Below are 11,769 nucleotides of genomic sequence, written 5' to 3'. Positions count from 1 at the left end.
TTTTTTTTTTTTTTTTTTTTTTTTGGTGGTAAATCATCTTTCTCCGTCCGTTTAACTGTCCGGGTCCACTCGCGTTCGCTCCAGGAGGCACGGGAGCTGGTCTAGGGAGAATCGTCGCTTGTGGGAATCGAACCCAAGTTCTCCCGAAATTATGAGTATGTGATGTTAACTACATATCAACAGTTTGATTGATATGGTGTTGGCAAGAACAAAAATTGAACTCATGATTTTTTTAGTGCGAGAATGTACTTTAATCTTTGAGGACATTATCGACATTTAAAAAAAAATCAATTGGTTAGTACTGACTCATTGATGTCCCCATAGCATTGATCTAGTTGATAAGAACCTGCACTTAAGACTTGTTTTCAACAATAATGTGAGACTTGATTCATGTTTAAGCTTGATTGGTTCAATTTATCTTTTCATGAGTATAGAGCGGATTCATGGATCTAGAAAAGAAATTGGTCATGACGCGGTTCATACAAACAAATGTGCATTAAATGTATAGTGACAACACGTTGATTTTTGTAGAGAACATAGATACAGTAGTGATACCTTTCAAACTATTGGTAGAATTGCAATTTACACAAAGGCCGACATATTAGAACAATGATGGATTTTATGTGAATTAGGCATGACGTAGTGGTATGTGTGAAGGTTTTTTATTTTTATTTTATTTCTTTTTATAAACAATTAAGAATGTGATGTATGTCAAATCTTTTGTATATTATCTAAAATGTAGAGTTTTTCATTTTAGAAATGTTTCATATGTGAAATTCATGAAAATTTGTTTAAAAATGTCTTCGTGCAATTTCTTAATAAATCTAAAGTTTTTTCAAAAGTTTTGCCCCATTTCATAATTAACAAGAAATAAATTTTGGGAAAAGATAATACACAAAGTAATCTTTTAATTATCTCATAATTCTCAATTTGAACCTCAATTATCAATTAATTCAAAATGGTCATTTGACCATGCAAAATTTAACCAATTCAGTCCTCCTTAGTATAAATACAGAGCTAACATGACTAAAACTTTGCATAGTTAAGGGATTATTTAGTGTAAATTAATAATTACTCAGTAATAATTAATTTGAGAATTATGACCCAATTAAAATTTACTCTTCGCCCCTATATTATGAGATTAGTGAAAGAGATAAATTACATAACATATCATAACTAATCAACACATCCTCAAATACTTATACATTAGTGTCTATAATAAGGCGAAATCTGTGGTCATTTTTCATTTGTGGCTACATATTAATAACACAATTGACAATTGCATATGAATTATATCCCACTGGTGACATTAAATTATAATTATTGTAGTGACAGTGCCCTGGCAATCTGGCATGTATAAATTGAAGTTTAAGTGTCCTCGGTTTCACTCCCTATTAACCACCACCAGCTGCTTCTTCTGTTTCTCCATCTTCACTGCTTCGTCACTTCTTATTAATGAACATTCTTGAACTTCGTGGCCACACACTAACAATGGCCGCGCTCTCCCAACTACTCTTCTTAGGTTCACTGTTGCTCGCTTTTATTATTGCCTCTGCCACCGCTGCGAAATTCCCGGCAGTCATTGTGTTCGGCGACTCCTCCGTGGATTCCGGCAACAACAACCAGATCTCCACCCTCCTCAAGAGCAACTTCGAGCCCTACGGCCGCGACTTCATCGGAAAACGCCCCACCGGGAGGTTCAGCAACGGCCGGGTTCCGCCGGACTTGATTTCCGAGGGTCTCGGCCTCCGCCCTTTCGTCCCGGCCTACCTTGATCCTGCGTATAAGATTTCTGATTTCGCTCAAGGCGTCTGCTTCGCCTCCGCCGGCACCGGATACGACAATGCCACCTCCGATGTCCTCGTAAGTTTGCTCCTCCCTCCCCTTTAGCAACAATTTAAGGTTGTTGCTCGCACGGAAAGACCAGAAATTGAGCCTCACTGCAACGCAACCGTGTGTGAGCAAGGCTCTTTGTTTTTTTTTTTTTTCCTTTTTGAGTACTATTGATTCTGTTACAATGTAGTATCTGTTCATAATTAATTTCTTAACTAAATGAAGCACAAAGAATCAATATCTGTTCTGAGGTACGAATTCACCCCTCTTATGTGAGCAACACCCCTTGGATACTGAATTATCATGATTTATAATTTAACCTTTTGAATAAAAAAAGAATTTATAATTGTCAGGTCAACTGCTTGTAACATGGTCTAATTGACCTTGATTTGAATTTTGGACATTTGTGTTACAGAATGTGATACCGCTATGGAAGGAAGTGGAGTACTACAAGGATTACCAGAAGAAGCTGCGAGCCTACGCCGGAGAAACGAAAGCGAATCACATAATCCAGGAATCTCTGTACGTGGTGAGCATAGGAACAAACGATTTCCTGGAAAATTACTATCTCGGGGGGCGGCGGTCGTCCCAATACACGGTGGAGCAGTTCCAGGTGTTCTTGATCGGGCAGGCGGAGAAATTCGTGAGGGAGATATACGCGCTGGGTGCCCGGAAAATCTCGCTGGGCGGGCTGCCGCCGATGGGGTGTCTGCCATTGGAGAGAACCACGAATTACTTAGGCGGGCATGGAGACGGGTGCAATGAGGAGTACAACGGGGTTGCGCTGCATTTTAACGGGCTGTTGAACGGCCTTGTCAAGAAGCTTAACAAGGAGCTTCCTGGGATTAAAATTCTTTACGCTGATACTTACTTTGTCTTGCTTCAGATCATCAGAAAACCTTCTGCATTTGGTAATTTCTTCTTCTCCTTCCTTTTTTCATAACTTTTTACCTCATTCCATACTTATTAATAACAAATAAAAATTAGAAAAAAATATATATTTTCCCCCCCAAAGTTATAGAGCAATTGTAGATTCGTGGCTAATATTTTGTTAGAAAAGGGAAGAAATTTTTAACGTGAGTTATAATTTAGGGAAAAGAAGTGAGCACAACCAATAAGTAGAGACTAATTCTACAATTACTTTATAACTTAAAAGACAAAAATTACAATTTTCTCTAAAAATTATTATCAATTTAACACATTAAAACCTTTAAAAATCTATAGATAACATTTTAAAAATAGAAAATAGAGGATGTTAAAAGAAAATTTGAAAAAAAAATTAAAAAAAATAAAGAATTAAAATAAATTTAACTTTACTTATTTTTTTAATGTTAAAAAAATAATGTTATTTCATGGTGTGATTTTGATACAGAGTACTAAATTAAATGATATATTTTAGAATTGCAAATTTATGTGCTATATGATTTTGGTTATGGTCAAGGACTGGGTACCTTGTACGAGACCATATTGGGTGGCAGATGACCCCCCACACTAATCTTCATTTAATTCTCAAGTGTGGTCCATTCCGTAGCATATATGATATATACTAAAAATATTATCACTTTAAACTTTTAGTTTTAACATGTCATTCAATTTGATATGATATTAACTCTCAACTTTTAGATTTTTAGTTGAGACAAAACACATTCTTCAATTAATATAAAAATATATTAAATCTGAGTTCATCTCATTTAAATATAATTTTGCCAACACTCGTATGGTTGAGCTGGTCACATAGAGTCTTTCTAGTTCATTTAATCTCTGTGTGGTTTGCATATTATTGTATCAGAGTGGAGTTTATCAAGTGCAATTTTTCCTCATCACCAATAACAATAATAATTTTGCGCGTTTGGTTTAAAGTTTTAAAATTAAAATTGCGATACTAGTGGAAAGAGTCAAAGTTAATAATGCATTCATCCATAAATTCAAACACAATAATGTGCATCTGGTGGCTGTACAGATTTGTTAAGTACAGTGGATTAATTAATTGGTGTTCCAGAATATGTGAAACACTATCAATTTTGTTAGCTTCACTTAACACAGTACACTAGTTATTAATATGTTGAAAAATGTAAGTTGAAGGATCTGTCGTTATTAGTAGATGGAAGTTGGATTTGTATTAATTGGTTGATCATGTAAATGTAGGGTTTGATGTGGCATCAGTAGCTTGTTGCGGGACAGGGCTTTTTGAGATGAGTTACTTGTGTGACCGGATGAACATGTTTACGTGCACGGATGCAAATAAGTATGTATTCTGGGATTCCTTTCATCTCACTGAGAAAACCAATCGGATAATTGTTGAATACTTGATGAAATATCTCATCCATCTGTTTAACTAGTGGATCGGAGTGCCTGGATACTATCCACCATTTGTTTTGATTACAACAAGGTTAAATTTGCGTATCGGATTGATCTTAGTGGTGGAATACACTGAATGTCATATGAAGGCTATATGTTTTCAACTAGTATTGTTTTTTTTTTTTTTTGGTACTCTTTTTACAAAAGACTTGTACTTGAAATGTAATGTGCTTATTATTTTCTTGTTATTTTACCAGTTCATGGATGTGGCTCCTCGTGTATATAATACAAGATTTGATTGATGGATGGATGCAAAATATTCGATATAAATAACATTTGAACATGTTTTTTTGTGTTTTTGAAAATTTGAACATGTTAATTAATGCATGTCCAAGCAATGCTAGTAATAGAGTGCATATACAGGTTATATGTAATATATAGCATGTTGAAGAGTTTGTGGTGGCAAGTTGATATTTGTTACACCTAACCACTAATGAGGAATAGATTTGCGCCTCCATTTGTGTTCACTAAATAAATAGCCGTCGGGAATTATGAAACCTTAATTGGGAAGGCGAACGTGGTTGGACTATCCCCGGTCAAGCACCTGTCACGGAAGCTACAAGTCCTTTTCATTTGCCCCCATTATTATTTTCTCTTTTGAAATTTGGTGTTCTTCTACTCTTCTTTCTTAATCTGTAATTAATTATACAGAACAACCAAGAACGGCACTCTTTTTCCTCCAACCACCTACCTGCGTGGCGCATTTGCTGCCATTATGCACACTATTAATTAATCGTAACTAACTTAATGCTACTTGCAACGTGATTCCATGGTATGAGTATCATTGCATTAAATATGTCTAAAACCTGATTAAGTACAAGATATTAACACATTATGTAACCTGTTAAATCGTCAAAAATTTAAAGTAGAGAGTACCAGTCTCTATAATGTTGAAAGAGGAAGTATTGAAGTTTAAGATTCATCCTTGTTAGCTGTATCATCCCCCATAAGTTCTTCAAGGGAAAACTCGTCCTCTTCCATCATTTCCCCATCTTTACCGTCCCAAGGTTCGGTCTTTACAATTGTTGGGGTGCCAGCTAAAGGCAAATTTCTTCCCCTACCCCCTAATTCTCCAATTTCTCTCACGAACTCTCTGCATATATGAAAATGTTCATGGATCACATTTCAAATCGCAATATCACATCAAGAGCAAAGAAATTAGCTTGGACAAGCACTTACTTAATATGGTCGTGTTGAAATGAACTCTTAAGGGGTGCATATACTTGGTTTTTAACACTTAGGACTACTAGCGCAGGATAGCCATAGCCACCAACACCAACATGCTTCTCGAGATCTGGTTGCTTGCCGGCAGCAGCCCAAACATAGCTGTAATTATCATTAAGACTGGTTAAGCTTGACAGCCATGTCAATTTATGAATGAATTTTGTGCCTACTTGCATTAGCTACGGAGTACTTATTAGCTTAAGCCATACAGAAAATAATAAATCAATCAAAATAAATTGCACATTATTGCACTTACCTGTAGGGCTTTGTTTTGAACTTCTCAGCAACAGATAACAGTGTCTCAAGGTATTTGTTCCTTCCCTCTGCCTTGGAGTCCAAAATGTCAGGGAGAAATGCCACAAAGCAAAGAGCAGCAGAGCTACATTTTTCTTCCATAACATCCTATATGAAGACATTGAGAAATGTGTTGAATAATGGTATGAGTGGAAAAAACTTCCATGAACTAACTATAGGAGTAAAGCAGGAATACCGGTCCAGTCAATTCAGTTACTTCAGGAGGAGAAACATTTATCTCCAGCTGCTCTAGTGCAAATGATTCAATTGCAGAGGCAGTCCTTGCACCATTATAAGGTACAGGATGGTCCTTGTCAGCACCAAATACCAAAATTGTAGGGAATCCTTGGACACTGAACCTGCTCATCAGAGACTGGAAACTAAACCCATCAGATCTCAATACATTTGAGAAATCAATAACAGACACAAGATTCATGAAAATAAACTTCCCATTTTATCTTTGGCCTCGGGCAATTATAATATTTGCAAAGGAATAAAATATGCACTCTGATATGCATAATGCTTTCTTACAGTCTTAGAATGTGCAGTTTATAACTCACCTTCTCTGCATCACAGTCTACATGGCCCAAATTCACCTTCCCCTTGAGGTTCTTTGAAGCTTTCTTCCACTCAGGAGCAAGCTTCTTGCAGTGGCCACACCTTTGCAGAACAAAATATTAATCAAAATACTATATGTGGACCATGTGGTCATATGAGCCAAATACATTGACTAAAAACAACTGAAATAGTCTAGGAAATGCGCTCTTGGCATTCACATGTGGACACAAAAAACTGTGCAGAATAGGATCCTTATTCACAAAGAAGCATATCATTGTATACTTCATCTGTCAATTTCTGACTAAATTACTCCTGTGGTCACCGAAATTTCACTTAATGTGCACCTTGATCCTTAACTTTCAAATTTTCCTGTCCAATCCCCTAACTGTGAGTTTATGATCAACAGGTACCTCACTAATGGCATAAGGGTATTCCATTTTTGTGAATGCTAACTAATAAAGTGCAATTAAGGTGCAGTATACAGTCAAAGATATAACTTATGACTGTTTATGAAGGAAAAAATTCATGCTAGGAGGATATGAAGGAGGCCACTAAGAAGAGGGATTAAACAAGATAAGGCAATAAGAGGGGCAGAGATAATTCCATCCATTTTTAAATAAGCAGATAAATGTTAGCCCTATACTTAAGTAGTAGTAGTCAATTATAACCTAATTAATCTTGCCTTGCCTAAGAATACTATTATTCAATTTTTGACATTGCAGACTTGACCTGAAAGGAAACTTCACTCCATTTCAAGTCCATCAGGCATTAAACATGCCAAGGTTCATTGGTCCAAGGAGGTGGCTCAGTAGCCCAAGTTCGTGGGCTTCATGTTCAATTTCCAGAGTCAACATCAGTTCAGTAATCCAAGCATTTTGCATTTACAATTAACAAAGTAAGCAAGTAAACAACAATATAGAAATATGCAGGAGCACAGGAGAAATCAGGTGAAACCGTGAAACATTTAGAGAGTTGAAATTATGAAGTAGGCAACTTACCAAGGTGCAAAGAACTCCACAATCCAGAGGTCTTTGCTTTTAACCACCAAGTCATCAAAATTTCTTGAGTTCAATTCAACTGAAGCACTAGGTTCAGACTTTTTAGAAGACCCTCCTGTTGCTTTTCCATCTAACCGATCCTTCAACAGATCCCTAATCTGTATATGGAAAATTGGTCGTAATCATCTTCTTCTGGTTGGAGTTGCAACAGAAACAGAATGTGTACATTAAGGGCTAAATATAATCTAAACAACCATTCTAAACCTACAACTTTTCCACAATCAGATATATATTGTGAACTAACTGCAAGCAGTCTAATGTTATGTTTTAGGTAGATATTTTATATTCTGACATTCTTATTTATCTATTGACTAGCTAAATCAAGGACAACCAACATTTAATCGATCCCAGTTGTACCTATGCAAAAAAGTCTAACTCAATAAGTTCAATCATAAATTTCCTGTCTACTCCTAATTGTCAATTCTGGTGTTCACTGAAATTTAGGTAAAAGGAGGGACTTGGGGAACACATAGGCTAGGGAGAAAAGGACAATTCAATAATATGAAATATATACTTCTGACAATTTTAAGACTGACAGTCTTCAATAGAGAAAGTCATATTCAGAAAAAAAAAAAAAAAAAAAAAGAACTTTTAAAGCATTTGCAGTTGTTCTGAAGCTAGTTAGTAGGCATAAAACTGAAGCAACCTTATACTCCGTATTTTGCAAGTTAAATATTTCAAGATAACAGAAAAAAAAAAAAAAAAAAAAAGAACTTTTAAAGCATTTGCAGTTGTTCTGAAGCTAGTTAGTAGGCATAAAACTGAAGCAACCTTATACTCCGTATTTTGCAAGTTAAATATTTCAAGATAACAGAAAAAAAAAAAAAAAAAAAAAGAACTTTTAAAGCATTTGCAGTTGTTCTGAAGCTAGTTAGTAGGCATAAAACTGAAGCAACCTTATACTCCGTATTTTGCAAGTTAAATATTTCAAGATAACAGAAAAAAAAAAAAAAAAAAAAAGAACTTTTAAAGCATTTGCAGTTGTTCTGAAGCTAGTTAGTAGGCATAAAACTGAAGCAACCTTATACTCCGTATTTTGCAAGTTAAATATTTCAAGATAACAGAAAAAAAAAAAAAAAAAAAAAGAACTTTTAAAGCATTTGCAGTTGTTCTGAAGCTAGTTAGTAGGCATAAAACTGAAGCAACCTTATACTCCGTATTTTGCAAGTTAAATATTTCAAGATAACAGAAAAAAAAAAAAAAAAAAAAAGAACTTTTAAAGCATTTGCAGTTGTTCTGAAGCTAGTTAGTAGGCATAAAACTGAAGCAACCTTATACTCCGTATTTTGCAAGTTAAATATTTCAAGATAACAGAAAAAAAAAAAAAAAAAAAAAGAACTTTTAAAGCATTTGCAGTTGTTCTGAAGCTAGTTAGTAGGCATAAAACTGAAGCAACCTTATACTCCGTATTTTGCAAGTTAAATATTTCAAGATAACAGAAAAAAAAAAAAAAAAAAAAAGAACTTTTAAAGCATTTGCAGTTGTTCTGAAGCTAGTTAGTAGGCATAAAACTGAAGCAACCTTATACTCCGTATTTTGCAAGTTAAATATTTCAAGATAACAGAAAAAAAAAAAAAAAAAAAAAGAACTTTTAAAGCATTTGCAGTTGTTCTGAAGCTAGTTAGTAGGCATAAAACTGAAGCAACCTTATACTCCGTATTTTGCAAGTTAAATATTTCAAGATAACAGAAAAAAAAAAAAAAAAAAAAAGAACTTTTAAAGCATTTGCAGTTGTTCTGAAGCTAGTTAGTAGGCATAAAACTGAAGCAACCTTATACTCCGTATTTTGCAAGTTAAATATTTCAAGATAACAGAAAAAAAAAAAAAAAAAAAAAGAACTTTTAAAGCATTTGCAGTTGTTCTGAAGCTAGTTAGTAGGCATAAAACTGAAGCAACCTTATACTCCGTATTTTGCAAGTTAAATATTTCAAGATAACAGAAAAAAAAAAAAAAAAAAAAAGAACTTTTAAAGCATTTGCAGTTGTTCTGAAGCTAGTTAGTAGGCATAAAACTGAAGCAACCTTATACTCCGTATTTTGCAAGTTAAATATTTCAAGATAACAGAAAAAAAAAAAAAAAAAAAAAGAACTTTTAAAGCATTTGCAGTTGTTCTGAAGCTAGTTAGTAGGCATAAAACTGAAGCAACCTTATACTCCGTATTTTGCAAGTTAAATATTTCAAGATAACAGAAAAAAAAAAAAAAAAAAAAAGAACTTTTAAAGCATTTGCAGTTGTTCTGAAGCTAGTTAGTAGGCATAAAACTGAAGCAACCTTATACTCCGTATTTTGCAAGTTAAATATTTCAAGATAACAGAAAAAAAAAAAAAAAAAAAAAGAACTTTTAAAGCATTTGCAGTTGTTCTGAAGCTAGTTAGTAGGCATAAAACTGAAGCAACCTTATACTCCGTATTTTGCAAGTTAAATATTTCAAGATAACAGAAAAAAAAAAAAAAAAAAAAAACAATACAAAATGAATAGAAAGTTATAGTTAAAGCAGTATCATGAAATGGGAAAAAAAAATTGAAACAATCTACTGTGCTTGCAAATAAAAATAAAAGAAAAATGTACATCAAGGATCATTGTGCGAAACCTATATAGCCATTCAAACTATTTTGCAAGCACACAAACCTTCATCAACAAGCACACTAAATTTTAGCTTGTTCAATTACAATGCTCATCACTTAAAGAGTTAAAGTGGAGTGAACAGAGAGAAAACCATTGTTCTGAATTAATATTTCTAACTTATTACATAAAACAGTAATCACCTGTGCCTTTACAAAGTCAACCATGGATTTAGCCTCCCTTGCGCCTTGGTAATCCACAGGCTGCTTTCCAGGTACAAAAACCTTAATGGTAGGAAAGCCTTTAATGCCATATTCCTAGAAGACAAGAATGTCAAATTAGCATCAATCAAATATATCCATCTTTGAAATATCATTTCAGCACATCATAGCTCTACATACACTCAAGAGATAGGCATTACTGCTGAAGCAATTGCACGAAACTACTAACGGTCCTATCAGATCAAATTTAATAATATCCCATGGTCCAAATATTATCTACAGCATTAATTACACTAAACTCACTACAGACCTACAAGTTGTGTAACTCTTAAAGAGATTTTATGCAATTCCAAATATATGTGCAATTTTGCTGGTGTTCACATGGTGAATACAAGTTTCTTTTACTTTCATTGTCTTTCAGAATACTTGCTGTCCAAATATATGCTTTTTCACAGCAAGGATACTATCTCTGTCGCCCTAACTCTTTTCTAACTAGTACTTCGTAATACCTTATTTCAGCTCAATCCTACAAAAGCATTGCCCTAGTCTGTGCTCATCAATTTGGGATAGGATTTTCAATGATACAGAGAAATTGGAAGTAAATATAGTAGAGGGAATTGGGAAAGGTTACCTGAGCAAGGGACCTGTGAGCATCGGCATCTAGTGCTGCGACGGTAGCGACGCCTTTCAAGACAGAAGCGACCTTCTCATACGTGGGCGTTAACGCCTTACAGTGGCCACACCACGGGGCAAAGAACTCTACCAACACTACGCCATTAGAATTCAGAACCTGAGGACAGTAGCAACAGAATGGAGAACATCAATTTCTAGCAAATTGCATTGATAAAACACGATGAAAATGGGAACAGATCTGCAGAAATGAAATTAAATAAAAATAGAGACCTTAGACTTAAAATTAGAAGGATTTAACTGAAGAACGGGAGTGGAGGGGCCATATAGAGCATTAACAGTTGTGATCAGTGTAACTAACAACAGTGACAATGGTAGAAACCTCGCCGATCGTTCCATTCGATCTCTTCCTAATTCCTTTACTGTTTGTTTCGTTGGGAGAGTGATGGCGGATGACTGCAGAATACCCAGTCGCGGGGCAAAATAAAAATAAACAAACACAAAAACAAAAACAAAAATGACGATGCTCTGAAGGGAGCCCGCTGCGTCAGAGACTGCGTGTAGCAACCAATTATTAGCCTCCACGTCAATCAAGTGACCTATGGCTTCCCCAAACTGTCTCCTTATTGGCGCTTGTTCCTTCTCAAATCCTTTGTAGTTTTTTTTTTCTTTTTTTGTTTTTTGTTTTTTGTTTTTTTTTTCTTTTTTTACAAATGACCATATTACACTGTACTATCTGTTCATCGTTTCTAGTCCTCTAATCTGATCAAAAATTTAAAATCTATTCGGTTTTCTGCGTAATTGTGTCGTTTATATAATTTTAAATATTCAATAGTTATTTTTTTCATTTTATATCATTATTAAAATATTAAATATAGGTTTTCAAAAAAAAATATTAAATATAGTTTTATTACGTATCTGATACATGTTGATTTTACGACTTAGACAATCGATGGCAGGCCAACATAACCACTCAATTCAAACAAGGAACGGTGGAATATAAAATGTAGGTTATTGCTTTTGAATATAAA

At 34.5% G+C, this 11,769-nt stretch overlaps 2 protein-coding genes across 2 annotated transcripts; one reads left to right on the top strand and one right to left on the bottom strand.

Moving 5' to 3' along the window:
- Window positions 1–1,383: 1,383 nt before the first annotated feature.
- On the top strand, window positions 1,384–4,474 carry LOC116010293 (GDSL esterase/lipase At4g26790-like). The gene is made up of 3 exons (XM_031249638.1): window positions 1,384–1,863; window positions 2,249–2,744; window positions 3,979–4,474. The coding sequence occupies exons 1-3, from the start codon at window positions 1,456–1,458 to the stop codon at window positions 4,170–4,172; spliced, it is 1,098 nt and encodes a 365-aa protein (XP_031105498.1). The 5' UTR covers window positions 1,384–1,455; the 3' UTR covers window positions 4,173–4,474.
- A 482-nt stretch (window positions 4,475–4,956) lies between these two features.
- LOC116010292 (protein disulfide isomerase-like 2-3) lies at window positions 4,957–11,229 on the bottom strand. Its single transcript, XM_031249637.1, has 9 exons — window positions 11,012–11,229; window positions 10,740–10,898; window positions 10,091–10,204; window positions 7,266–7,423; window positions 6,270–6,369; window positions 5,906–6,082; window positions 5,672–5,817; window positions 5,371–5,517; window positions 4,957–5,284 (listed from the first exon to the last, which is right to left on the bottom strand). Exons 1-9 carry the CDS (start codon window positions 11,135–11,137, stop codon window positions 5,104–5,106), a joined length of 1,308 nt encoding a protein of 435 aa, XP_031105497.1. The 5' UTR covers window positions 11,138–11,229; the 3' UTR covers window positions 4,957–5,103.
- Window positions 11,230–11,769: the final 540 nt, after the last annotated feature.

This window comes from Ipomoea triloba, chromosome 2 (genome assembly GCF_003576645.1).
Source record: "Ipomoea triloba cultivar NCNSP0323 chromosome 2, ASM357664v1".
NCBI classification, from domain to species: Eukaryota; Viridiplantae; Streptophyta; class Magnoliopsida; order Solanales; family Convolvulaceae; genus Ipomoea; species Ipomoea triloba.
This window is presented reverse-complemented; position numbering and strand designations above follow the sequence as displayed.